Below are 27551 nucleotides of genomic sequence, written 5' to 3' on the forward strand. Positions count from 1 at the left end.
AATATCGTAAATCGCTACGTAACTCGCAGTGAGGTTCAATTTAAACCTGCTGATAGATGTGGCCATTTACACAACTTTCGGCCCTAGTGGTTCTCTAGAATCACGTTTACCTCCTGTCAGCGTTCAGAAAACAATAAGTATTTTATTTTTTTTTTGTATCCTTCATCAAAACGAAAACATTCGAGCTTTTGGAGTAAATTTTAGGATACGAAATTTAAGATTATTTGACCGGGGACAACTTGAGTTGTTGTTACAGGAAAACTTAACGATAACGCACGTGGAAAGTTCATCACGCTTCACTGTCTTCGCAGTACAAAAACCACAGCGGTAAGCATAGGATAAAGGATAAGAAGCCTAAAGTGTTTCCGGTACTTAGCATTAATGTAATGTTCAAACACAAAATTCATTCATAGGTTAGGTTATACTTCAACTATAATAGCACCAAACAGAGAAAATCCAAGAATAAAATACGTTCATCTCTCGCTCGAGTAAAATAAGAACAGTTGACCAGAAAGCTTTGTTAGAAAATAACTTTTCCTCGGTAGAAATAGCCTGGTGGTTGGAAAGCAGTAACCGGTCTTATCAAAATTTTAGTTAGTATGACGACGACCGGAAGCGAACAGTATTATGCAAAAAATACCAGCCAGTAACTTAATGTTTTAGAAGGGAAGATCAGCGTTCGTCATGTGTTATCCCAGTTGTTCCGTTTTTTTTTTTTCAGGATTGTTCATGTTTTTTACGTACAGAGATCCACCTTTGGTATATATGTTACCCGCTTCATGTTCTTACTAGTCAAACAATCGATTGTTCTAAACCATTATTATCATATGAAAGCGAAGGCAGGAAACGACAATTAACTTTTCATAAAATTGAATAAGTACGAGATGTAAAAGTCAGAATTATTAAATCATTCTGCAATCCACACAGCGATATATTTCTCAACTTCACTTTACGAACGAACAAGTTAAGAACAGCACACAAAATATTATTATTAAAAAAAGTAAAGAAAAGCCAATCAAGTTGGCGGTTATATATGTGAATGCAAGTTATTCACCGTCTAAATCCGACTCACTGTCACGCTGTACTTGGACGTAAATGTTACACGCTTAGATTTGTATTGTGCCCGTCAGACCAAACTATTTCTAACTTGCTAATTTATTTTATAATATCACACAATCTTTTATGTTTAAAATAACTTCAAATTTACATAAAAACATTTTGCTTATACTCCATGCCATACTCATCTGCAATGCTACACTGGGCGTCTTTTAACCGACTAGAAATGGAATGAACTTCGCTTGAACTGGCACGCCGACCCAGGCCAACCGCACCACCTTTGCTTTTACTAAGGCTCGTCTCTCCATCTTCAGACATTCGTCTACTAGAGTGGTTTTCCTTGGATGTTTTCTGCAGAGTTGGCGAGAATTCAGAATTACTTGACCCGTTTCCATGAAGCGACAGAGAAGCAAATATCGAAGGCGAACCAGATGAGTCACGAGAATTTAAATTACAGAGACTCACAGGCCCACTGGGGTCAACATTTACTGCGATGAATCCTGATCGCCGAAACCTTTGTACATTAAGAGATTGACGGGGCTCCACACCAGGGTTGCTGCCGTCAGAGTTTGAGGCTAAACCAGAAGTGCCGAAGGTTTCTCGAGTCCCGGCTATCACATCTGCTGATGAGCTAACACCTGCGGCAGTACGATCACCATCGCGTTCAGGATTCTGGAGGTCATCTTTTCCTATATGCATCTCAGGATTCCGTGGCGTAACTCCTGAGGAACTGTTTGCATCCGTGCTTGTGTTATTAGGTAAACTTAAGAATCCGTCATCACTAACAGATCTCAGAAAGGCTTTCCGAATATTCCACAGTCCCGATGTCTTCGAATCGTCGCTAAAGACTTCTTCAGTGTTCGGAACACTCGATTTGCTCCTCTTAGATTTCCCTTTGGCATGCTGTAATTTTGACGGCGTTGAGGGTATGCTCGTTGAAGATATTTTTCGCGAGTGGATTCCACAAGGTTCGTACGCATTAATTTCAAATGAGTTATTGACTTGGCCACGGTTTGGAGTATTTTTACCACATAATTCATTACCACAGGTTCCGGAATTGACGATCACTACATTAGGGCCTGACGTTTCACTGTCACCAGAATCGCAGCTGGTACCAGGCTGGTTGCTAACACTGCCGGGAGTAGTCGTGTCGATCAAGTTGCCCCACTGGTACATCCGTGCCAGCCAGTGGTAGCTGCAACACCGAGGAGATCAATATATCACGTAGACGTTTTGAATTCATAATAGCTATACTTCAAATTAAAAAATTAAATTTTGCAAGCCCATGTGAGTTACTCAAACTTTCAACAAAATAGATAACTAACTTTTTACGGTTCATGCAAGTTGAAGCAACTAGGGCATAAATTAACCAAATCCAATCTGACGATTTCACAATAAGGCACTACTTTGACACACCAAAATTTTAATGTGTGCCAATTAATTGAAGACACAAAAGTTTCGGTACCTCGGCGGACTCTCGGAAGCGACGGCCACGGCGCTGGGGTAGTCGGGCGGCTGCGCGTCCATCTTCTCGATGTCCTCGTACGGCGGCGGTTTGTCCTCCCGCCCTTCCAGAGACGTGCGGCGCGCCGGCCGCGTTACCTGGAAAACAATTCCATGACACTTCAAATTACGACTACAATAATTTGATCTGTAAAATATAGTAGTAATTAAATACATATAATAATGAGTGAAACAATGATACGACGCATAGAACATTATATGTAATGATATGTAGATATGAAACCTGCTGGATACAGCGACTAATTCTCTATCATATAAAAAATTCTCGAGTTTAATGCTCTCGAATAAGCAGTACTGCAAACATAGCCTGATAAGCGAGTGCAGACGACAAGACAATCGAAAATGCCTAAGTTGAGCTCCAAAAAACACTCTTGTGTAAATTTCAAAATAAATTTAAAACAATTTACTCAGGCGCAAAGAAAAAATTGTCAAGCAGCAGTAAAAAAATTCCATCTAAAAAAGCAGCGCGGAAGTTCACTGGTCAGCAAAAACTGGCGCAATGAGCCACGCGGGGAAGCTCTGCAGAACGGGAGCCGCGGAAACGCAAGCTCTGGAAACGTTAAATTGTTATCTCGCGGCAGATAATTTAACACGAAAACTACAAACGAAGCAAGTAAGAACAAATGATCAACGGTAGAGGGAGGTTTATCCTCTAAACGTCGGGTTAAAAATGAATATTTAATTATTTGAAAGCTTATTCTGGTCTGAATAGTCTTTAAGATCGATTATAAAATAATAACTTGCAATTGCCTTCTGACTCCCAATTGAGCAACTTTGGATTCGATGTAATTTAGTTTAATAATAAATAACGACTCTTCATGGCTCATTGATCTCGCAGCTATGGCTTCACAGCTTCCTCTTCCCCAGGCATTGACTATGCGGCAACGAGTGACATGCTGCCTTGGATTCATCCATCGACAGCACAGTTCAACTTCCTGCTCCCATTGCCTGAATGACAACAACCTTGCGTAGTTGTGGCGTATTAATGCGATTATGTTCGTATATAAGAATGTAAAAAATCAATCTTAACGATGCGAAGATTTACTAATGATATTTAACGGATGGCTTAAGCAGATTTTTTCCACAGAGGAGCGATCAAGCGAGAGTCAAGGCGTGAGACAAGGAAGCATTTTGCTTCTATTTGCAAGCCAGAACTTCCATCAAAGAAAGGCTCGAAAAGTGGCGAATCTGATTGGATGACGTTGCTATCCGAATATGGTCAGCGGGACGTTGATGAAGAAGAATCGATAACTATCAAATGTGAACTCCGCCAATAAATTGCCTTTGAACAATATGTTCCAAATTAATTGGAATATATAATACTCGGACATTTTTACGTCACCTTAGGTGAAGTATTACTTGGCCGGACAAGAAAATTAATTAAATCATGCTTTCGAAAAATAGCTATTCTACCCAGATAAGCAGACAGAACATGCACTCAGGGTAGGACAAGACAAATTTTGTAAAAAATACTTCTAGAATATACTTGAATGTTTAGCTTCAGCGCACTAGCATTATCCCAGGGACGCAATCAAAGTCTTGCAACAGGTGCCTGCAAAATAATGCAAAATAATATAATAACACAAAAAATAATAATATAATAATAACGCAAAAGAAACCGAGCAAGCTAAGTAGGATAAACAACAGAAAGAAATAAATAAATAAATAAAAACGAGCTCGATTTAGTTAGCATGAGATGAGGGGCTTCGGTTTTAGAGTGAAATATTTATTTTTACGTTTGCTCATAATCTTATGGGTACATGGATTATGGTCATCAAGTTTGTTATTCATGAAGAATGGAAATAGAGCAGGTATGTTTATGGGCACTCAATTTTCCTTCTTCTTAGCTCATTACCTTGCCAAGCCTTACCTGAAGTTGCAGAGGTAAACACGAGCCAACCTCAGCCACAAAACAAACCCGGCATCCTAACCCCCAAGAGGTAAACAAATATTGGAATAGCGTTCGCGGCGGTGAATACAGCGTGACTAATGGCAATGACTGGTGCTTATTGTCAGATGAGTGGCTAAGACTGGAGGCGGCTATATCCTTGAATTACCAGCACCACAAGGTCTATATCAAGTGATTACTGCCTACACGCTTCGCTGGCATAGCTCATTAGAATAAACTGCCACTCTGAGCTTAAAATGTAATTAAAAAAATTGATTAAGCATTTATTTTGGCCAATATAAATTCCATAATAGGGATGAGAAAATTTGGGTTTCGTTACAACAGTCTTCTAGTGAACTGCAGTTAATGGGATGATGCCTTTCAGTAATAAAGATTTAATAATATTATTATCCATTAGGAAATCTATATTGTATCCAGGCAGTGGTGGGCACAGTTCCGCTAATCCGCTAACCGCTAATTAGCGAAGCTAACTTTTTCCTTATCGGATTAGCTGTTCAGCTAACTTTGAAAACCTTTAGCGGACCAATTAGCTTCCGCTAAATTTAGTTCCGCTAACTGGAAGTCCGCTAAAAATGTTTAAAAATCTCTGATTTAATGCTAAGTATCGTAAGCCATGTGCCCCGCCCACACCTATACTGCAGTCCTCTGGTGGACGCAATGCTGGCAGGCATCACGAAAAGGTTTGGGCCTCTCCTAGAAGACAAGGAGTGCCAGCTGGCAGCGGCCTTCCACCCTAAGTTTCGCCTGTTCTGGCTGGAAAAGCATAATCACAGCCATCTCAGCAGGGTACAGAAGGCCATGGTGACCGCCGTGGAGACAGCCCTGAGGGAGACCGTTGAGGAGGGCAGCAGCACCACCAGCAATGACGAGGATGGGGAAATAATTATTTATGTTACGTACATCTTGATCATCGTCTGATCTTAGCATGCTACATCTTTTTGGAAAGCTCCTTTTCAAGGCTGAAAGTTCAGCTCTCTAGGCCTGTTTTTCAGAGTTCCCCCCCCCCAAAAAAAAAAAATTAAGCGAAATCTAAATTTATATATTAAAAGTTAGCGGTTAGCGGCAAATTCCGCTACATTTTTTGGTGATTTATCGGTTTAGCGTTATCGAAGCTAACTTCTCAGTTAGCGGATTAGCGGTTATCGAAGCTAACTTTTAGGTTAGCTGTGCCCACCACTGTATCCAGGTATGAATTTAATCCATCGCAAACAAGGGAGGATTTCAGCAATCAAATTATTTCTGCTCATTGAGCATTAACTAAAATTAGCTACACGCTTCACGGATCTGATTTCCGTCTCTACACGTCGATTGAGTGTCGTGAGACCAGATATAAATAACTATTAGGCAAGTTCCACCACATCCATGACCGAGTAGCTTAATCTATGATGACTTACGGTATGATGGATCGATAATTCATGGATCGATCGCACGAGCTTCACGTCCACCGTAAAGCTTCGTATTCTCATCAATCGTCACGCCTTTCATTGAGGAAACGATGAACGAATCTTTACAGACGCTCATTTCACGAATCATATCCTAATCTGCTTTCAGGAATAACGTAATCGGTGGAGGATACGTGAAAGAAAGTTCAAACAAAACAGGAATGAAGCTGATATGTCTGTCTCAAACTAATACCTAGTTTGTAAATACTCAAATAGCATTTTCACTTAAAAAAATTATAAGAAGATTATGATCTGATCAACATACATAGTACATCTTAATCCGAATACCTTTACAAGATACTGATAACTAGACTAATAACTTGACAAAAATCAACAACAATAACAACTAAAATTCTGTTGACGTAATTCTTATAGCAATAATTTCTTACCATGTGGTATACTTTACAGGTTCAACAAATATTTCTAAAAATGAGAACATAGAAACACTATGCGCAAGTCGAGGCATTCAATTTTGTAGAATGGTATTTATTTGAAAGCAAAAATACGGTGGAGCAATAAAAGATTTCAAAACCCTAAAAATAAATGACTTTTCAAGCTTTCAACAATTAAAATTTCCCATGAAGAACACGCGAGATTTGCGGATAAATGCTAACGACAAAGAATACCTTGCGATACAAACTAATTGCAACACACCCTTGCATTTCAAGCACGCAACATCGTTCAATAATGATGACTTACAGAGCTGCAAAGCCTGGTGAGGAAACTGTAATTCTTCCTGAAACAAATGCACAGCAAACGACTGTTTAGTGGTAGTGTCTATTTGAGTTCGTTGCCTATCCGATCTTGACACTCATTTTCTTACAAGGGCGAACAAACGCCACGGTTTCTTTGTGTCCGTTTAAAGACTCTATTGTTCTAAGGAAGTGTGCAGATCAACAGGAAATCAATGAGCGACTGAACCGAAGTCTCTCGCTATTCTTAGGCGGTCAGTCAGCGATACGGAATAACCTTCACGGCCAGGATTTGGCCTAAAAACGCACCAAAGCTCGCAATCGGATAATGGTCTTATTTTACATGCGGGTCTCAAACGAACAATAAAATTTACTTGCATGAAAATCCTTAGTGCTAAAAGATATAGAAGTACACTATTTATCTTTAAAGTAGCTTTTAGTGTTTAGTCTGAACTTGGAAAACAAAGTACATGCTGAAAATGCATGTGAGAAATTCGGGGCAGTTAACTCGGCAGAAGAGAGCGCGTTGAGCAAGTTCAATTGAGTAAACCGTTCATAGAATAAAATCGAATTCATGGATCGATCACATGATATTTTTTCAAGTCGCAACAGAAATGGAATGAAATTAGCAATCAAAAAGATTATTTATAAGTCAAACCATGCGAAGGTCAACAAAAACGGATGCGTTCTAGATCAGCTGCAATTATGATTGAATTTATGTTGCACAAACTGAGCCTTACATTTCGCTACAGTATATATCGATTAAACACCACGAAGAATTGCTAGTGTGTTAACAATGATTTCATCCGTTATTCGTGGCATCGATGACAGGAAGCTGAATTATTTACACAAATTTGTACACAGCTCTGCGTGCCAAGAATAAAACAAATCACTGGCGACAGCGGCGAGCCGACGCCGCGTGTACTGCTGTATCGGGTCAATGCCACGCACACCACCACAGAAAAAGAAAAACATCCGAATACTGACGTCTCAGAAAGACGATTTGTCTGACTCGGCACGTCAGAAAATTGCTCCTCGTGGCAGCAGCCCGGGCACTTTTGAGCCCTGTGAAGAGCAGAACAAACTCCAGCCTTGATCTCATTCTTGGAAAGTTAAGGGGAAAAAATATAGGAGGCACCGGAGCTGCAGGCAACAGCCGTTCACCGGTCACGCTTTCTGTTGACGACGCGACTCAGGGACGCGCGAGTGACACTTCTAGTTTGCTCTTGCAAAACCGCCGTCGTTCTACGAAGGTGGCAAGCTCGCGCACGAGTCGCATTTTCTTGTGATGCGTTCGAGGGTTAGGCAAGGTGCGTTTTGATGAAAGTACGGCTGTTAGAAAGGATATAACATGTCCCGGTAACCAGTATGTTACCTGTCCAAATAAACCTGTCCATAAAATATGAGAATTGCACGTTGCAAGAACGTAGTTGTTCCTTTGTAATTAGCACGCCTTGCAAAATCTCAAGTACAAATAAAGATAAATTTTTGCGTGAATGAAAACAGAAGATAATTAGAATTAGTTAAAGATTATAGCCAATTTAATGGAAGCAGCGCAAATACTTTGAATTAATTCTGCTTAAATTTGAAGGAAGTTAAAGTAGCTCCCATAGCAATGCAAGGACGAAGTGTCTGCCGGGAAGAAGGAAGCACCATCGCAATAAAATGTATGATGCCGTCACAACAAACCGCAGATCCGGTGCTTAATATATAGGCAAAATACTCCAACGTCTTCAAGGGAAAATTCAAAGGAAAATTTTAAAATTTCTAAGATTAAAGAATAATATAAGTGACCGTAATGTAACCGGATAGCTCTAAAAGAAGCGGAATAGTTAATAACAGCAGACACAATAGTAAGAATGTAAATAACCTCAGGCCATATCCAGGCAAGGATACTTCCTGCTGTGGCAGCGTACGGGTTCATTTGAAGGCGAGGCGTCGCGCGGTAACAATCAATTTGTTGCCTTCAATTCATATACACGTTGGAAGACACCTATTTATTACAACACTTCTTTTTATTACATCACATCTGTTTAACTTAATTCTTGTTGTTCGTTTGTCTGCTACAAATCTTATTGTCAATATTTAACGCACTTCTAGCTGACCAATTTGGATCAAAAATTTTGAACACTTACGTAAAGTCGGAAACAATGCTTGAATCAATTGACAGAATAAATAATTTTGAAAATTAAAATAAATTTTAATACTAAAATAAACGTAAAAATAATTTTTTGTAATGTATATAAATAAAATAAATTCATTTTATATGTGTAACATCAGAGACACTGGCCTCTTTAGAAATGTTGTCTTTAAAAAGTAATTTGTAATCGCATAGTATTTTCATATTACATTTCTTTTCAAGTCGCTTCCGTATCGATCAATTAGGAGATTTCTCGTCTTTCAGTCCTTAGATTTATAATAAAAATTCAATTCAGTCAAACGTTAAACTGTAAATTAAACATTAAAATTCAAACGGTTTATGTTGTCTGTTTTACAGGTCTGCTAATGTAAGAACAGTGTAAACAACTCAGACACTAATAAGATTTTTATAATGGATGCGAGCGTGATGCCATCCATGTATCGTTACAGCATGGAAAGGCAAACACGGAACCACCACTAAAGACTATAAATGTAACTTTGGACCCTTTGTACAGGGACGCTTGCCACGTGGGAGTAACGCACACTGTTAATGCTCTATAAACAGACACGCATGAGGTGAACGCAGGCACCGTATCGTTCCTGCTCGCTGCTCCGAACATTCAGCGAAAAACGAATGAGCTCAGTATACTGTGCTGTTCAATTATAATGTGCAATTTAAGTTCATTTTTGGAATGGTTTTGATCTCAATGGGATCAATTCAAAATACAGAGTTGTTTAAGTCAGAATATCGATTAAAACAACTGCAATTTAACTAGAAGTCTATTCAATATAATGATACGAATTCACTTCACTTCATGACAAATAAGAAAAATAAGAATTGAACCGAACGCACATGATCGACACAAAAGTTATACAATTATGAGACAACAAAACAATTACACAATAACAACTTTGAGGGCGAAAGAAAACTTCCCGTAAAAATGTGGAGGATAAGAAAAATCATGAAAATTATTCCTAACATAACTCCATCGGAAAGGCATTCTATTATATTCTTTTATATTCTATTATTCTCTTTGTTTTCAACATGCCATAACATTAATTTTTCGGGCATTAACTCTCTAGCTCCAGATGAGAAAGGATTAATGCGAGCCAATGCATCCACTTTCGCCCGGACAGAACAATACTGAAAACGTGAAAGTAAACAGGAAGGGAGGCTCCAACCTAAATATCTATCTGGTGACATCTAAAGTTAATCTCACGACGAAGCGAGAAGAATAGCAGTGCCTTGTTCATGACTTTGCATCAAATTGTCTTCTTTATTCATGAAGAAACCCCATGGAAGATGTTAATACGAACTTTTGAATCAAGTCACGAAAAATTCAAGAATCGGCAACAGGCCATGGGCCTATTTCTTCAGTGCCGACACTTCTATTCTATTCTATTCATGGAAGATGTTAAGACGAACTTGTCTCAAACTCAATACCCAGATATCAATCTCGTATAAAGACACAAGGTTATCACGGATAAGTGTTTTATTATACGATAAATAGTCAACATCCACCAGAATATTGTCTTTATGACAATATCAAGTCCGTCTATGAAAAATTTATGATTCTGACACAGTAAGATTCATTATACAGCACAGGCAGGATTAGGAGTTACATCCGCAGAGATGAGTCAAGCAAAATCAAAGTTTTACGGCTCGTGGTGACAACGAGAAAAGATTTTTATTAGCGGAAAACGATTGTCTGGAGATATGAAGCATTGCCTCATAAATTGTTAAGAGCCTTTTAAAACCTTGAAAAAGGCTCAATGTTGAGCTTCGTTTAATAATTGATTTACATATAATGTAAATCATACAATACAACAGACAATTGATGATTCACTTTTAACTGATTTAATTACGTGATTTAATTACGTAGAAATGGTAGTCAAATCATCAATAAAGCATAAATATTACAAATCAAAGGGAATAAAATAAATTTTTTCGCAAAAACATGAACCAGAGTGATAAATAAGCACGAATTCAGTACGAAACACAATCGATATCACAATAAAAATACAATATCAATGCATTTTTAAACACAATGGTTAACTAAAGCAGCTTCTATGAAGCTCACTAGTGCAGGAATTGACCAATAAAACATCTACAACATGAGGGAGGGACTCGATCGTCATGAAATTTTAGAATCAGAAATATTTTATCACCAACATGAGGGTGGTAAATGGCCAACCCATGCACTAAAGTAGTGAGAGAGGAGCAGTGTCAGCATCCATAAAGACGAAGAAATGATAATTGAAAAGCAACTAAAATGAAGACATACGTAAAAAGGTTTTTATTTTTACGAGATTTCAGCAACTCGCGCGAGAGACAGAGATATGACGTGTAAGCAATCCTGCCTTAACAAATGTACACACATGCGATGAGATGAGCTAAAAATATAATTGAGTAGTGCAGAGAGCAAGAGTTTTCGATTTTTACAGTGGTTTCTGAGGCCAGAATTTAAATAAGCAATGAACATGGTCCGCAATCGATTTCTACAAAAAACAATAAGCGTGAAAACATTCAAAGAAACAATATTGAGTACAAATAAAGCTAGTGAGAACGAAAACGTCACGTGAAACATTACGGTTGGTTTGAGTCTGCTTCTCAGTATTATTTTCAGGATTTACAGCATACGGAACTGGTATCGAGATAAGACGAAGTCGAGTAAACATTTACAAGCATCGTCCAATAACGCCAGTCTATACCGTCACAGTAAAACGTGAACGCGGCCTCATTCTTATCGCTCATTTCTGTACATTTCCGGATTGTAAAACAGACGGAAGAGCTTGAAAGTAGGAGAAGTTTTAGCATCGCTATCTTTCTGCGTGTGTCGTCTTGAAAGTCAGAAGCATGACGAAAAAAATTTGACTTACATGAATTGTCGACAGCCATTTTATGAGTTAAATAAAAAAAAACTCTGTAATAGAGGAGTTTCAATTATGATTATACTTCAGAATTATCCAGCCATGTTGTGTATGCTTGTATTGAAAGAAAGTGGAAAAATATTGGACTGAAAAATGATCCGAGGATGAAAGAGACAGGGAGGGTGAGGCTGTGAGGGTGGCAGGGTGTAGGGGCGATCCGGGGCGCCGGCTGCTTATATTTAGACGGCGGCCACTGTCCGCTTATTTTCAATTTATTTATTTTACATTAAATTGGTGCGTGCCTGAAACAGCTGCTACTCCAAAACAATTTACGGCTTCAACTTCACTAAATCGTCGAGCACTTGATGATGAAACTCGAGAGATATTCGGAGAATATTTATTCGTAACTTTTTTTTTGTCGTTCAAATTTTGAAAATTATCAGTACCGGCTGGAATCATCCTGTGCGTCGTGCACTACACTGCACTGAATTACTCAAGAAAATTCACATTATTCACAATAAAAATAAACTATTGATCAAGTTAGTTTCCTCAACTCTAAATGTCAGCAAGACTCACTGTTCTGCGAATTTTCAATCAAAGTAAATTTAAGCAGCAAATTTAAAACTTGCAGCTTTAATTTGACGCAACTACTCTTTCTTTTGATGAAATTCTTTTTTCCATATTCTTTTTTAGGTTGGCGGCATGATTTTTTTTTACTAAATATCACTAATTTACCGCCTAAAATTTCTAATTTCATTTTCAAGTGGAAGTTAACAACCACATGAACGGCTGTCACTTGACATTATATCGCCGTCAATTTAGTCACTTTATTTGAGGTGCTGAAAGTGACAGCAAGCAACCAGCTATAGCGGGGAGCCAGCAGAACAATAACCTCCCCATGCATGCAATTTAGTGAGGTAACTTCACGAGCTGCATGGCCACCACTCACAATTGAGGTCGCTAACTGCACAGTTACACTAGAGAAGTTTACTCGAAAATCATTCATGGAGCGGCTTTGTGAGTTCGGCATAATAAGGTCATTATTCGACATTAATTCAGCCAATAAAAAAATAAGATCATTCAGAATACTATAGGTAATTAGCTTAATAATTAATATACCCATTGCAATATACCCACCTCAATAATATAATTTTAAAGTTTCGAGCACGTCATCTAGTTTAATTTCATCGCTAAATGATTTAACATGGGTGTTACCAGTATCAAAAATACATCAGGTTGTCGTCCCAATACTTTTAGTTGTCTCAATACTTTTCAACCATTTACTGTAACCCAAATCAACAGCATGTAATCTAGGAGTTGCATATAATTTTTGAATGAGGCGTTCCTATTTATGAACGCCTAAATTATCATTGAAAAAAGACTGATCTATTCTTGCAAGCCCACGTCTATAAATACAGTACCTTAGGTGCGAAAGTTGCATGTTCATCTGTCACATTTTTTGAATAACAAAAGTTGTCTGTCTATACATGGCTACAATATTGTTATTTATGGTAAAAATGTAGGTTTTATGAAATACACTCGTACAGAATATAATAAAGTTGGAATTAATTATTTGCATTATAGATACTACGATACTACCTAAGATTAATTCATTACAAACCTGTACTCAACGGCCTCAACTGCCAGTTCTGCTCATCATTGGGAATGGATGCAGCGAACGAAACAATGGTTGCATTTTATTCAGGTGTTGAAACTCACCACCGAAATAAATAATGATGAAAGGCACGTCTACTGTCTAATAAAAGACTTCAATCTTTTCTTATATCGCTAGCCAATATATCGCATTGGGATGCTGTTTGGGATAACAAAGGAATAACCACTAAAGCCCAAGAAAATGAGTCGTTTTTTTGCCCATAAATTTTCGGACTATGATCAATGGACAGGGCTTCCTTACAAAGCACAGGCAGCAATATTTCTGTCCAATATACAGCAAGCCCTGCACAGCCTTCAGAAGAAAACTAAGATGTGCTCTCATCCCGCCAAACGTTGTTCAGGCTACACACTCAAGTTATTAAAAAAATCCCGTAACAATCATCATAAAAGGTAATATGCCATACACGGCTTTTATTAAACACAAATCTGCGTGCCTTAATAACAGTTTCTTCTCGGAGCCACGATCCTCGTTGAAAATGTTTGGTAGAATATTAAAAACATTTCAGACTGCGCAGGCACAGACAGAAATTTTTAAGGAGTTTCACAAAGAATTCGAATGCCGTGACCGCGAGAAGGCATCAAGTTGTCCATATCATACCGCCCCATATATACGCGGCCAGAGTGATTGAAATTCTTAATACAAGCTATTTATTGTGTCATTGCAAGCTGCCTTAGTAACTCGCATATTGTTTCACTGTACCCGTTGACCACACTTCCCACGCGTTCATCGGGACGTAATGAATGCTAAGTTTAGTAGGATTATGCAAAATTGCGGTCGTGTATATAAGCGAGACGCGGTGATTCCAGCACAGCCGCGATGCCTTGAGAGTTTCTTGTGAGCCATCGATCGGCTTAGGCGTCCTCAATCAGCGCCAACTGCATGAGGTGCTGCATAGCGTTGAACTATTAATGATTAGCAATAAAGCGTTTGTGGAAGCTATAACACTTCATCAGGGTTCAAGAAAACTGGGGAGTGTATTTCTGAGAGTTATCTTATAACTGTAGACATTTGTGGTCCATTTAAAAGACATATGTACCATGTTTAGAGCACAATTAGAGAACTGAGAATTAGAAAGCTCCATCGTATCGAGTACGGCTCTTAATTACAACGGATGGCTTGCTAATTGCATGCAGATTGTAAAGCAGGCGTTAGGACGTGCGGAGAAATCCACGAAGCGATGATTAATTTTGACGGGCTTATAAAATGCACAATATATTAAGAATATTTTGAAGAGAACGATTTAAAAAAACAAATAAGAAACGAAGGAGGAGAATCATAATCTATTACTTAAAAATTAAAATTTGAAAAAAAAAATAATTTATAACATTGTTACGCATGCCAGTTCAAATACAAACTATCATTAATCAATCAACGATCGCTCTGAAAACGCATAAACTCATTTCTCCCTAAACGCTACCAAAATTTCTCCCTAAACGTTGCTCGACCAAGCGAGGTCGAGTAAACGGCAGCATATCTGTATCCATACTTTGTGAATAACCAAAAACCGTCACGGATTCCCCTGAAGTGCAACCTTTAAAAATAGACCACCACAAAAAAATTATCGAGCGTCGCAATGAAGTTAAGTGCTAGTGCGTCATCACTGGTCAGCTGCAGGCAACATTCATCACATCTCGTATTCCCTGAAATTTGCGATATACTTCTCTTCTTAATCCTTGCGCAAATCATCGTTGAGTTTCCTGACCGAGCAATTCCCAGGAGCCAAATTAGAGTTTACTTACATCGTTCTCGCAATTATGGTCGTTGTAACGTCCATCGTTAAAAATTATCTCGCTGATAATAGCAACCTAATTTGCTGCTTTTAGGTTGTTGTTCCATAATTTGAACTGTATTTCAATGTCAAGATTAAAATCATTCATCGTAACTTTCAAAAACACTTGAGATTTATTCGTTTTTTTTTGTGTGCAATGTTAGTAATCAATAGACACGTTATATAGCGGGTGGTACAATGTTAGCAAGGAATGTCACGCTGAGCGCGTAGATCAACGCAGGCACGCAGGCGTGTGTACATACATCGCGTAACCCGACCTCCAGTCTCTGCATGATGGCGCTGACACGCGGCTTAAACAATGATGAAATAAAATTGATGACCGGTTCATCTTTGTCTGATGGCAAACCAACAGCCGCGGCCCGTCGGCCATTTTTGACAAGAGGATAACACGAGAAGGCGGCGATTCGCACAAAAGGCACAGAAAAAAAACGAAAGGAATTCTGCGTAGATAATAACTAAAACCTATGGACAGCTGGCACTCTCTGTCATACATCGCGAGTTTCACGGTTGGACGCTCAGGAACAATGTCTTTAAGATGGCGAAATCTCAAAGGATTAAATAGATACACGTCAGATTAACTAGCGGAGGTAACATTAACAGCTACTTGGCGCTCAGACGGAAAAATGATTATCACAACTAGCTAGTATCAGTTTTTATTAAAAGGAAGGCCAACTCCTATATCAAATAAAAATTTCAAGTCCAAGAAAAAACAATTGCAACGGAGCATCCGTATCTTTCTGCTAAATACATAAGGAAATCATTAGAAGCGTTTTTCTCAATAAAAAGAGATAAAATCAAATTTAATTTCATGTAATTAATGTTTGGAAAGCGTGAAATTTGATTAGCTTGCAAGTGATGGAAAGAAGTGGAAAACGAACGCGATTTTGTAGTCATCCCAATTACATCTCGTTCAAATTTTACTAGACACAGGCTTATCAAGAAGAAAAACGTTCGTAGTCCCCTAACAAATCATATCTTATTTTGCATATCGCAGACTGCCTGTGGAATTCAAGCGATGCCACTATTCTTATACTATATACGCGTATTACCGCGAAGATGCACGTGAGCAAACGTATATTTTGAAGACTTATTCAATGACAAAAAAAATCTATCTTGTAAACAAATCTCAAGCTCGACATAATTATTTTATACAACATATGACGGCAATCTATGTTGCTTGTTTACAACTCTATACTATACATTAACATTATGCGTTTATATGGCTGTAAATAAGGCGAGAATTATATGCAGGGGCGCTCTCTGGCGATCTCTGCGTGGAGGTTCATTAACGAACAGACAGCGTTCTTCTGTGTTATTTTACATTAATAATAACTCCATCTAATTAAAATGAAACGAGTTAGCTTACAGCTCGCATGGATTCACCGACTATTCTGTACTCTTGATTTCATCATATATACAAGTTTTGTCTTACGAAAACAAGATGCGGAACATCGAACTAAATTCACGTCACTTATACAGCACCAGCTGTAAGACGCGGAACTGATTTGTTCGCATACCAAATAAAAGCATAGCTGGTGACCATACTAATGCTTTATTAATTTATTATAGTCGAAAACTAAGATATCATTTCACGTAATTTTTTATAGTGTGGTGGTGATTTTCGAGGAGGTTGTTCAATGAGGAGATCACAGAGCTGCATTGGTCGCGTGATTGCTTGATTGCCAAAGATCCACTCAGCGACAAAGACAAAGATGAGCGAGGGGAATTATTGCCTCATACAGTCAAATAATCAGCGTGAGAGCTTCTGTTGCACAAGCAGTTTTTGCACGAGACGTATTTGGTCTCATATTAATTTATGCTCTAAATACCTGGATCAATTAAGCTCGGTATCATTGCTTGTAGAATATTGAGGTCAGACTACAGCTACTACAGCTTCACCCATGGCCTCGAAGTATGACATCTGTGATGCACGCTGAGATGGGATGACCCCCGGCCTTACAGACCTCACCCTCACAACAACCTTGACAACGTTCCGCTGGCGACCACAAGCACGGCTCTGGGATTGCGTAAGGCAACAATACAGCACAGCTCACGCCAGAACTCCTCGCTACAACTAACTCTTGCTCTAATGTACCGTTTGCAGTCACCGCTATAAGGTAACATTTGAAAGCAGATATACCGTTTGCGAACGAATCTTTCACGCGACAGAATAAACAGCTGTTCTCAAGGTCAACAATGACATGTGCTCTTCTCGTGCCAAGGGAAATCTTTGCCCATTTCGGCGATGCTGGATGCGGCGCAGAGGAAAGAATATAAATTACAACAGTTATCTACGATGTCATTGGATGTGTCGAAGTTATCTTCGGGTAGAATTACTGAAGAAGGGAGTTCAAAAAACATGTAGTTTATTTCGTTTCAAAACCTGGAAAACAATAGCAGGTCTCAGAAAAAGATGCAGGTAAGACACCGAATAGAGACATTCTAATGAAAGTGTAATCTGTTCTAATCCAAATATGAGATAACAAAAAAGTCAAAAGCAAAAGCTATGGAAGATCATAACTGAAGTGGCGTTATGGCAACGATTGTGTAAAGTTTAAATTTCATTGTTCGTAACGCGGGCACGCACGCTTAGTTTATACATAAATATCTTGTACAATATTAACTCAGCACTACTGCGTCAAATTTCAACTCGCCGCACGCAGGCTGTGACAGAAAACAACAAGGTGAAGCGGAGATCTACTGCAAGAATTACCCACTTAATTCATGCAAGATTAAGCGCACCAGGCAGTAATTTGCACGAACAACTAAGCTGCATATCAAATAAGATAGAAGTATTTTTCGGCAAGATGACGAATGTCATCTTCATAGTATCCACTATCGGTTCAAGTACACCGCTCCCGCAGCCCGTTTATTGGGCAACGAGGAATGTTAAGCGAGAAAGATGACTATCGGAGTCGGTCGAAGCTCAGGGAGTCGTGCAGGGAGCAGCTGCAACACTTGCGACACCTCATGTGAGAGATGACATGAGAAGTATACTTCAGAATTCCTCGCTATCTATTGTTATTCCATATACTACCACGCCATCCATACCAATTAGATTTTTAGAAAGAATTCTAGCTTAGACTTTTTAACCTCGCATTATCCGGGTATTTTAGACTGTCGATTAAAGTATTTCAAGATCGTAGTTTACTCGTATATAAGCTTCGCATTCGATACAAATATTTATATGACCTAAGATTTGACTTTTGCAGCTTTTACTAAAAAACTAACCATGTTATCTATATATATGAGATCGAAGGAACATATCGTTCCATCAACAATATGTCATAAAAAAATTTATGAACTTGAAAGCGCTGCCTTCAGCTGCGTGCTTCAGTAGTATTCGATTCAGATGCTATTGCTCGCGATATTCTCCCTGAAATGATCACCAATTAAAACTTGAATACTCCCAACTTCCGAAGCGAGGCTGTGGTGTGCATAGCGATCTCATACCAGCATCTAAAAATTTTCCATCATTATTACAAACTGGATACTTTAGGTTAATAATTTCAAAGCATTTGAATATTGAATACTTTTTTAATATGGTACGATCCATTGAATAAAATATTGAAATTGTTTACGATATCACTATAAGGCTAATATCAAAGGTAAATTATCATCATTAATTGGTCAAATATCACATGCTATCTAGTCTAAACACGTAACCTCGTATCATCGCGAAAAATTTGCAGCATAAATATAAGAGTGAGCACACTAGGAAACCCGTGAAACTGTCCGATGCATGGCTATCGAACCTGGATAATAACAATGCAAAAAAAAGTCTCAACTTTTACAATCACTGTATTCTTGAAAAAAAATGCCAAAAAACTTCACTATCGTTGACATCAATTGTTTAAACGTAATAAGCCTTAGGCTTTAAATGCTTAAATTATTTTGCATTGACTATTAAATAGTCGTATTAGTTCCGGCTGCAGCGTCTTCACAAAGAACTGCGACTATGAGTCTCAAGAGACCAAAGTGAAACTAGGAAAACAAAGAAATTGAAGAGAATTAAATGAGCAAAAGAGAGAGAGAGAGAGAATCAAATCGAATCACTAAAGCAGTTTCAGGCTACAATATAATCGCTTCCCGATTTTATGAAACAAACAGACAAAAATAATATTTGCATGCATAACGCTTTACGCCTAATTAGGAATTTCGCCCCCCTTAAAAGTAAATTTAATCGAATACCGGTACTGCCAATCACTCAGAAGTGAGACAATGTATTCAGATGCCACCGTTAACGTACCCAAGCCGATCACAGCGCTCAATTTTCGCTCATGAAATCAACATACTCCAACAACGCAGCTCTCAATGTCCGCGGCATTAAGTCAACATGCTACCACTACGCAGCTCTCAACGTCCGCGGCATGAAGTCAACATGCTCCTACAACGCAGCTCTCAATGTCCGCGGCATGAAGTCAACATGCTCCAACAACGCAGCTCTCAATGTCCGCGGCATGAAGTCAACATGCTCCAACAACGCAGCTCTCAATGTCCGCGGCATGAAGTCAACATATACTCCAACAACGCAGTCCTGAATCTCTCCCACGCATAAATTGATGTCAAGATGCTTCCAGAACTTAGCCCTTAATATTTGTAACGAGTTCGACTTCCAGACGATTTCTCTAACTATTCTCCGTCATGTAGTAAACAAACCCCCAATGCCATCTTCACGCCATTTACATAAACTGTAAATAACACGGAAGGGAGATGACCGTTCAAGGCCTGATGATAATACATATTTTAATCGCATGCTCCACAAATTAAAGCATTAGTATTGCAGACGGGCTTTCGGCCTCATCCGAACGCTCCTAGAATAACGTCGCAAACTGCCACTAACCGTCGAGGGACAGAAAGCTACAATTCGTTTGAAGTTCGTGCTTTTATTACACTGCTACACAATTTAAATTCTTAAAAGCCAATTTCATACAGGAAGGGGAGATGTCTGTGATAAAAAAGGTATCCGCAATACATAAGGCCAATCTTAACATGCCATTGAAAAAGTAGCAAATTGCAATTTCAAACACAAATATTTCAACGACATGATAAAAGACCAAATCCACAACAAATTTGCCGACCAAATCCACGACAAATTTGAAGCAAAAAAAATTTTTTTTTCAGCACATCTGTGTTCAAATGAAGCTAGTTTAAAGAGTAACAATTTATACCTCCCCCATTAATAAGAAATTTTTGCAAGCCCACTTTAGAGACCTCCTGTTCATGTTCCGCATTTTATTCTTTCGATTGTCAATTTTTGCGACACTATCTCACACACGTTAAAACGGATTTCAGCGGCCCATGATTAAAAAAGTATATGACCCACTAATTACCTTTTATCCCCATTTCATCACCAATAGTGAAGCCTGAGCTCCTTTTACTAGCCATCAACTAAAATTGTTATTTCTGTAATCTGCTTCTGACCGTTATGCACTCACAAGCCGTATGCTAGCGAGCGAGATATATAAAGCAATGGATGTAAGGGACGACCTCCAAGTGCGATGGAGATAATGTGTGTGCGTCCAGTAAACTTCATGCACCTGCAAGATCCGAGTTCAGCAGGTTTTTGACTGCAGCGTGCTACAGTGCGCCTGGGATCAATCAGCGCCTTGCCCCTGCACTTTGATGTGGTGGCGCAGTCCCTCACTCAACCCTCTACCGCCTGACATGAGTAACCGGAGCAAAATTGTCACAAGCCTACTTCCCAAAAAGGATACGTTCTAGTGAGCGCAAAATGACTTTTACTGATGGTTGCCGTCACTTACGATAACTTTAAAATGTTCTCTTTTGCGTACAAACGTCTTCAGTTTGCTATACTCAATAGTTTACGTGTAATTCAAGTTGAAAGTTATCTTCCCGGAGAGTGAGTGACATACGGCGGTAGAGGGCTAAGCTAGTGAGGGACTTGCTGCATTTTGTACCCTACTGCAGCGTTTGTAAGCCTAACAAAATATACGATACTACCAGCCAAACAAAGAATATAGGTCGAGCAAATCTATAGGATGTTACAATATTGATCACAAAAAAACTCCAAGGTGGCTCTTCTGTCTGGAAATGTCGAGTCAACTGAAGTTGCTGAGCGGATCAAACTAGTTATGCCCGATATCTTTACAACGATTTTTTCAATCCGCTAACGCACTAATCCTTTGCGTGAATGGATAAATAGCTAATAATGAATCAACACGAGAATTATACCATAATCTAAGCAACACAATAAAAATCTGTGCCGTCTCAATCGTGACTTGATAACCTAAGCATTTAAGAACACAACACGTGCCCGCGAAGCCAGCCACAGCAGGCAGGTGCACGAAATAGCACACACAAAAAACTAGCATATCCTGTGCTTAATGATGCCTAACAAAGCCTTGCATTGCCGGTTGTTGGATGCGAACAAGAAAGATAACATTATCTTGCTTTTTGCGTGTGTGTCAATTTATGATCAGAACATCCAGATTAAATAAGTAAACAAGATGTTAAAGGATGATTCGCATTGCATTTTTGTACAGTTTAGAATAGGCTGACGTTTTACGCGAGATTTCAAATTCCAAAAGCAGGTTATCGCAACGAGTAAATTAAAAAATATTGACTGAAAGTAGTTTAAGGGAGACAATTAGTTCGTATTGTTCCTGATAACACTCGTCTAAAAGAATGATAATTATAGCTCACCGGGTTACGATGGAGGTACTGGCGGTACTTGTAGTTGACGAACGCGTTGCCGGCGACCATGGCAGTGATGAGGCTGGCGCCGAGGAGGAACGTCATGAGGTTGTTGAGCTGCACTGACGGCGAGTATATGAGCTGGGGAATGCCAGCAAACAGCAAGATGACGCCTATGGAGCCCACCATGGACAGAATGCATTGCGCTGTCGAGTACAGCGAACTTACGGTCACCGCCCCCCGTGACGAAGCATTAGTGGTCCTCTCGCTGTGGTTGGGGATACGGGGGGATGAAGGAACAGAAGTGCGAGGGGAGGAAGATGCTCCGGACAAAAACGACACGGGGAACCCAACACGCGGGGATAAGTTGTGTCCGGCACGAGGTGAGGAAATAACCTCAGAGCAAGGAGAAGCTGGAAATGCAGTGAGAGGGGTGGTCAGAACAACAGCGGACAATGGGACCTCTGGTCGAGGAGTATTCGGGAGTGATCGGCTAGGAGAGGCATGACATCTGCTGGCGCTCACGTCACCACGAGAGTGAGAGTGTCTGGTGAGATGTGTGCTTGGGAGGGTGCGTGGAATCGGCTCGGGGTTGGACATCTCATTTGTGGTACACAAATTTCCGAGAAAGGTAATAAAGAAGAGGACTTAGTAGATACAGAGTGAAAGATGTATAATGCAGTTGTATCAAATTCGCGGTAAGTTCCGTAAGGTAAGGTCTCTTGGTCCGTAAAGTGGCGGTAGAGAATTCGGAGAGGCAGTAGTAACAAGGAGCACTGTCACTCTTATTGTTTGACACATTCAAATAAAAAACTTAATTATTGACATAAGAATGAAGAAGTGGTTTAACTATAACTGTACATGTCACTCCATTCGAGATCTTATATATATGAATGGTCATCCAAAGTAATTAAAATCTGGAAAGAATAAAAAACGAGTAAAAACACTGTCACATATACACAAAAGGCAATCACGAAACCAACACAAAAATAACCATCTCCTTGCTCCGTCACACGGCCACAGCACAAAACTTTCAAAGCTTCCCTCCAACATAAACAGTAATTTTCCCGAATAAAACCAAGTAACTTTTGTAGACGAGTTTTTGGCAGTGATAAGGTGATACTGTTTAGCAAAAGCAATACATCCACCCTGTAATATTCCATTGCGACAATATGACATATTACGTAAGGTGCCCAAAATAACCACGATAATTGCTTGCAGGGATGTTATGCTATTTTCGTGCACCAAGCTAACGAGATGTGAGCCTCAACTCTCTTAGAGTCCAACGCTATTAAAATCTACTGTGCTTTCAAATTACTTTATTCAATTTAAACTGTGCCAATAAAATATGTAAGTAGGAAGAATGCAGTAAGTAGAAACTTTGGACAGTCACATCCTAGTATCAAGTTAGTCCGTAACGGTAAGGTCTATAGGAGGGCTTGGAAACCTTAAAGATTTCATCTTTCTTTCTCACGACCAAGCGTCGCCGGATAATCGAGCCAGGATGCGCGGCGTCACATATTGCATCCGCACAGACACATTACTCATGCGTCTAATTTTAGGGATCATGCGCAATCTACCTCTTTCTATACGTGATTACTGAGAGGCGAAATGCCTTCATATAACAGATCCCATCCAAGTATAAAAGTACGAACAATAAATCCGCACAGACCAAATTTGCGCGCTTCAGATTTTACCACGTTACTATTTGAACATTGAATAGAACGTTGAAACGCGCCATAATTACTTGAAGATCTGAACCGAGACGCAGGAACTAGCGTTTCTGGGCGGTGCGCGCATAAGCAACACAGAAGACAAAGCGTTAAGCGGTGCGCCTGGCCACGCGGAAGAGCACACGCTTGTAACGTCCGACGCCCTTTACTGTGCACGTATCTACAGACACGCAAGCACGAGGCTTAGGGGTCCTACAAGGTAGAAAGGTGTGCATACACATCAGGATATAGCTGTAGCGGCGCAGCGAAGTTAACAGTTATAGTATGGCTGTAGAGAAGAAACAAGCAAGATAACGATGGTGTGGTTGTACATGGCACAACGAAGAAGACAGGGATGGTACACGATGAATAAGCCAGTGACGGTAGGGCTGGAGTATTGACTCAATGAATAAGCCAGCGAGGTACGGTGGTACAGGTGCAATGAATCCGCCATCGACGGTACGGGAGTATTGACGCGATGCATGGACGGTGCAGGACTACGCAGGAGTATTGACACGATGAATAGATCAGCGAAATACGGGAGCAATAGACACGATGAATAGATCAGCTAGATGTAAGAGTATGGACACAATGAAAATAGCAGCAAGTACCGGTAACTGAAATATAGACACAATGCATTAGCCAACAATCTTACTGAAGTGAAGACGCAACGATAAATCGAGCCATGGTGAGGGAGTCGAAACCAAGCTAAATTCAACGATAGTAACCATTAGTCGATGCTGTCAGAGATGATGGAATCGAGGAAGAACATAGGAAAATTAGGTGCTTCCTTAGCCAAAAATGTAGCACTCAAAATTTTCATATTACTCTGCACCACACGTTTCTCAATCAAGAGAGGAAGTATTGTATTTCAGTAAGAAATATATGGGAATTACGTAATCAAGAACTACAAAACCTAATATTATGAATAGAAGTAATAAAATGCTCATGCTAACATTGCTGGCTACAAAAATAGTAGCAGATATAGTTTCAGTGCTCATATAATTGCATAAATGGATTAAACGGGTATATGACGATATCTTATATTTCCATCTTCCTATGGACGATGAAGATTATTTATACTTTCGCAATGAGGATAAAAGATGAACGAAGACATCTGTAATCATCAGAGAAGCAGGAAATGTCCTGCGGAAGTCGTGTAACGGTGACTGCTCTTTCATGAGCAGAGAAAAAACTAATGCCTGAACACAAGAAAGAACGGACAGAGATAAGGACAGAGGCGCCGTTACTGGACGTCCCTGGGATACCTCCAAATATCCTCCATGAACTCATAACGGGACAACGGACATCCAGTGACCCCAGCAGCGCTCTGCAGGACTATCGCTATTCCCCAAGTCCAGGAAGTATTTGAAGACTGCTTAGTCTATGACGCTACAACAAACTGACGTTACAATGAGATGATTCTTAATACGGCATGAAATTTAAAACAAAGCTGTTTCAATAACTATCTAACCCTTGCAAAACAGCGCGCAATCAAAGATATGAACTGCACTTTAGCGCTACGGTTACGAGGAGCATAGCAATTGATAGAGAGGACTGTAAAAGAAATTAAAACAAACTGCTTTCCCTACCTAATTTTCATGTCAAAAACGCAAGCAGCATTATAGTGAAGTGGCAGAGAGATATTAATTATCAAGGTCACATTAATCTGGCAAACAGTTTGTTGCCTCCAAAGAATTTAAACATCAGCCATAATTTTCAGTTAGGCTTAGGGCATTTTTAAAATGCGTCTCGACAGCATGCTCCGTAGCAAGTTAAAACTTAACTTTATAAATTTTGTATCGGCTCTAAGACACAAAGGTACTTTAAACTTGAGGCAACTTTGAACTTGATGAAATACATCATTCAAATTATCTGAGACGCGCTTTCGAGTGGCCGATGTAGTCTGTGTGTGTAGTCATGCAAGCTTATTTGCGTCGCCGGACACCGAATTTAATAGCGAACAACGCATTTTAACTTGAGTTATACAACATTCTATACGTTGAGCATACTTCACCAGAATCTAAATATAAATCGAGTGTACATAAATTTAAGACTATCCTTTAAGAATCGAGATGTTTAGCAACAAATCTTTTCAAATAAAAATTATCCAACCTTGCAGAGTGTTAATGGCCATTTCACGTGATTTTAGCCGACTTCAAATAATATTTAAACAGATGCATTTGACCTGAGCGCTTCAAAAGGCGGTGGTGCTGGGACGGCGCTTTATGCAGGAAGAGACGCGAACTTCCAAGAATTGATCGTCAATCGACTGGACTTGCTAGGTCATCTCTAACAATTTTCTTACTGCTGTTTGCAACAGGGACTCAGTTAGATGTCGTTACCAAGGTCATCAGAGCGGTCTAGGTCACAAATGCGGGTCGATATTTGACTTCTTTCTTCGTGGAATTGTTTGACGTTTAATTTTAAAACAATATGGTATTGATATCCATAGGGCATGATTAGTTTTGGCATGCGTGCCAGCGTCTCATGCATTTTTAATCGCTTTTAAAGTTCACATGATGACAAACTTCCTGTAGCTTTGCATAATTGATCTCCACTTAAAAAATTGACCCAACATTCTTGAATTGATTAGTACATTATATATATATATATGCTCACACAAAATGCCAAGTATAAATTATATCATGATTTCAAGTTTTTAGATATATGTTTATACGAATTTCAGATAAATCACACTCTACGAATGTCAGAAAAGCTTAAATTGTAGCCCATATTCGAAGTTATTTTTACCAACCGTCGAATACATTGAGGCAAGAAATATCAGTGGAAAGAAAAATACGTTTGTTTGCTATCCAGTGCAACACAGTTCGTTCTAACTGAACGAACTACATCATGCAGCTTCCTTCGCGAATATAGGGGAATCGACATGTCTGTGATTTTATTTAAAAACTTTTCCTTCGCAAACACTTCCCGTAGTCCATACATTAGCAGTGTTTTTTCAATAAACCCCCCCCCCGTTTCATTAACGAAAAATTAGGTCAGCGCATATAGGGTTTCCAACTTAAATAACCACAGCCGCAAATCAGCGTAGGTATATTGTTTAGAAATTCATATCGGGGCAGTGCACAGTCGATTGAGAGCCTTCAACTTCCGTGGTGACAAATGCTTCTGATTTTTTTTTTTAAGTTGTACACAACACATGACTGGAAAATAAATACTAGTGCCAGTTAGGCCTGGATATCACAAAATTTTATACGCAATTGCTAAATAAACATCGCATGTTTCACAAGGTCACAATTCCCGTTGTCAAAGGCATGCCTGTTCTTATGCCTAACCCAACAAACCGGTTTTAGCTGGAGCATTCCCATAGAACCTGAAAACGCTGTAGATGGTAGAACCTGTGAACTGGATAAAGGTAGTAGGTAAACTTAAAAGGAAACTAAGTCTATCAATATTCGTACTTCGTTGTAACGTAATTTATTTGCCGTTTTTCGTTACTAAACTTGAAAGAGGCACGAACGAATCCAGGGAGTATCCATGGTTTTAAATTAGTGAGGCTAAAATGCTGGCGGCGGTGTTATCAAGCAGCACACATTGATCGCCACCGAACTCGCACTCTTTTGTGACGTTACGAACATACAGTAAGCGGCCAGAATGGCAAAGTAAGGTTCAGAAAAATCTTTGAACTAATACTGAATATATCCCGCCTGCAATAATATGACGACAGGCCAATCAAGCTGATTGCATCGTGTTCACACCATAATTAGCGTTGTCTTCATTCAACTCTATCGCAGCGAGCATCCCATGTCACTTCCTCAGCCTCCTTCCGGGATGTCTAAGGCTTTGGCACGCCGCACACGAGATAAACAATTTGTGCCACGGGGCAGAACACAGACTTCTCTGGGTATGCAAGGCATTTTCAAAACAAGATAAAAAATCAACTAGAAAATATGTCAAGCAAGTTATCAATGTTTTTTATAGTCATGTCTTCGAACGAAGAAAGCCAGACGTACTTGAAACATCACATTTCACCATAAGTAAGCGGAATGTAACGAATTTATGATGCTTCATTCTCCTGATACTAAAATTCTGAAAAAGAAAGGAATGACACCATTCGACTA

General features: G+C 39.4%; 1 protein-coding gene across 1 annotated transcript; it reads right to left on the reverse strand.

The window, feature by feature from the left end:
- Positions 1-362: 362 nt before the first annotated feature.
- LOC108676220 lies at positions 363-22672 on the reverse strand. Its single transcript, XM_018164273.2, has 3 exons — positions 21764-22672; positions 2522-2658; positions 363-2251 (listed from the first exon to the last, which is right to left on the reverse strand). The coding sequence occupies exons 1-3, from the start codon at positions 22352-22354 to the stop codon at positions 1204-1206; spliced, it is 1776 nt and encodes a 591-aa protein (XP_018019762.1). The 5' UTR covers positions 22355-22672; the 3' UTR covers positions 363-1203.
- Between the last annotated feature and the right edge of the window lie 4879 nt (positions 22673-27551).

Source organism: Hyalella azteca, unplaced genomic scaffold (genome assembly GCF_000764305.2).
Source record: "Hyalella azteca isolate HAZT.00-mixed unplaced genomic scaffold, Hazt_2.0.2 contig5, whole genome shotgun sequence".
NCBI lineage: Eukaryota > Metazoa > Arthropoda > Malacostraca > Amphipoda > Hyalellidae > Hyalella > Hyalella azteca.

Coding starts and splice junctions, on each gene's coding strand:
- LOC108676220 (XM_018164273.2), bottom strand. CDS start 22,354: ATGTCCAACCCCGAGCCGATTCCACGCACCCTCCCAAGCACACATCTC. Junction 2,659..21,763: donor AGTACCTCCATCGTAACCCG/GTGAGCTATAAT, acceptor ATTGTTTTCCAG/GTAACGCGGCCGGCGCGCCG. Junction 2,252..2,521: donor GCTTCCGAGAGTCCGCCGAG/GTACCGAAACTT, acceptor TCGGTGTTGCAG/CTACCACTGGCTGGCACGGA.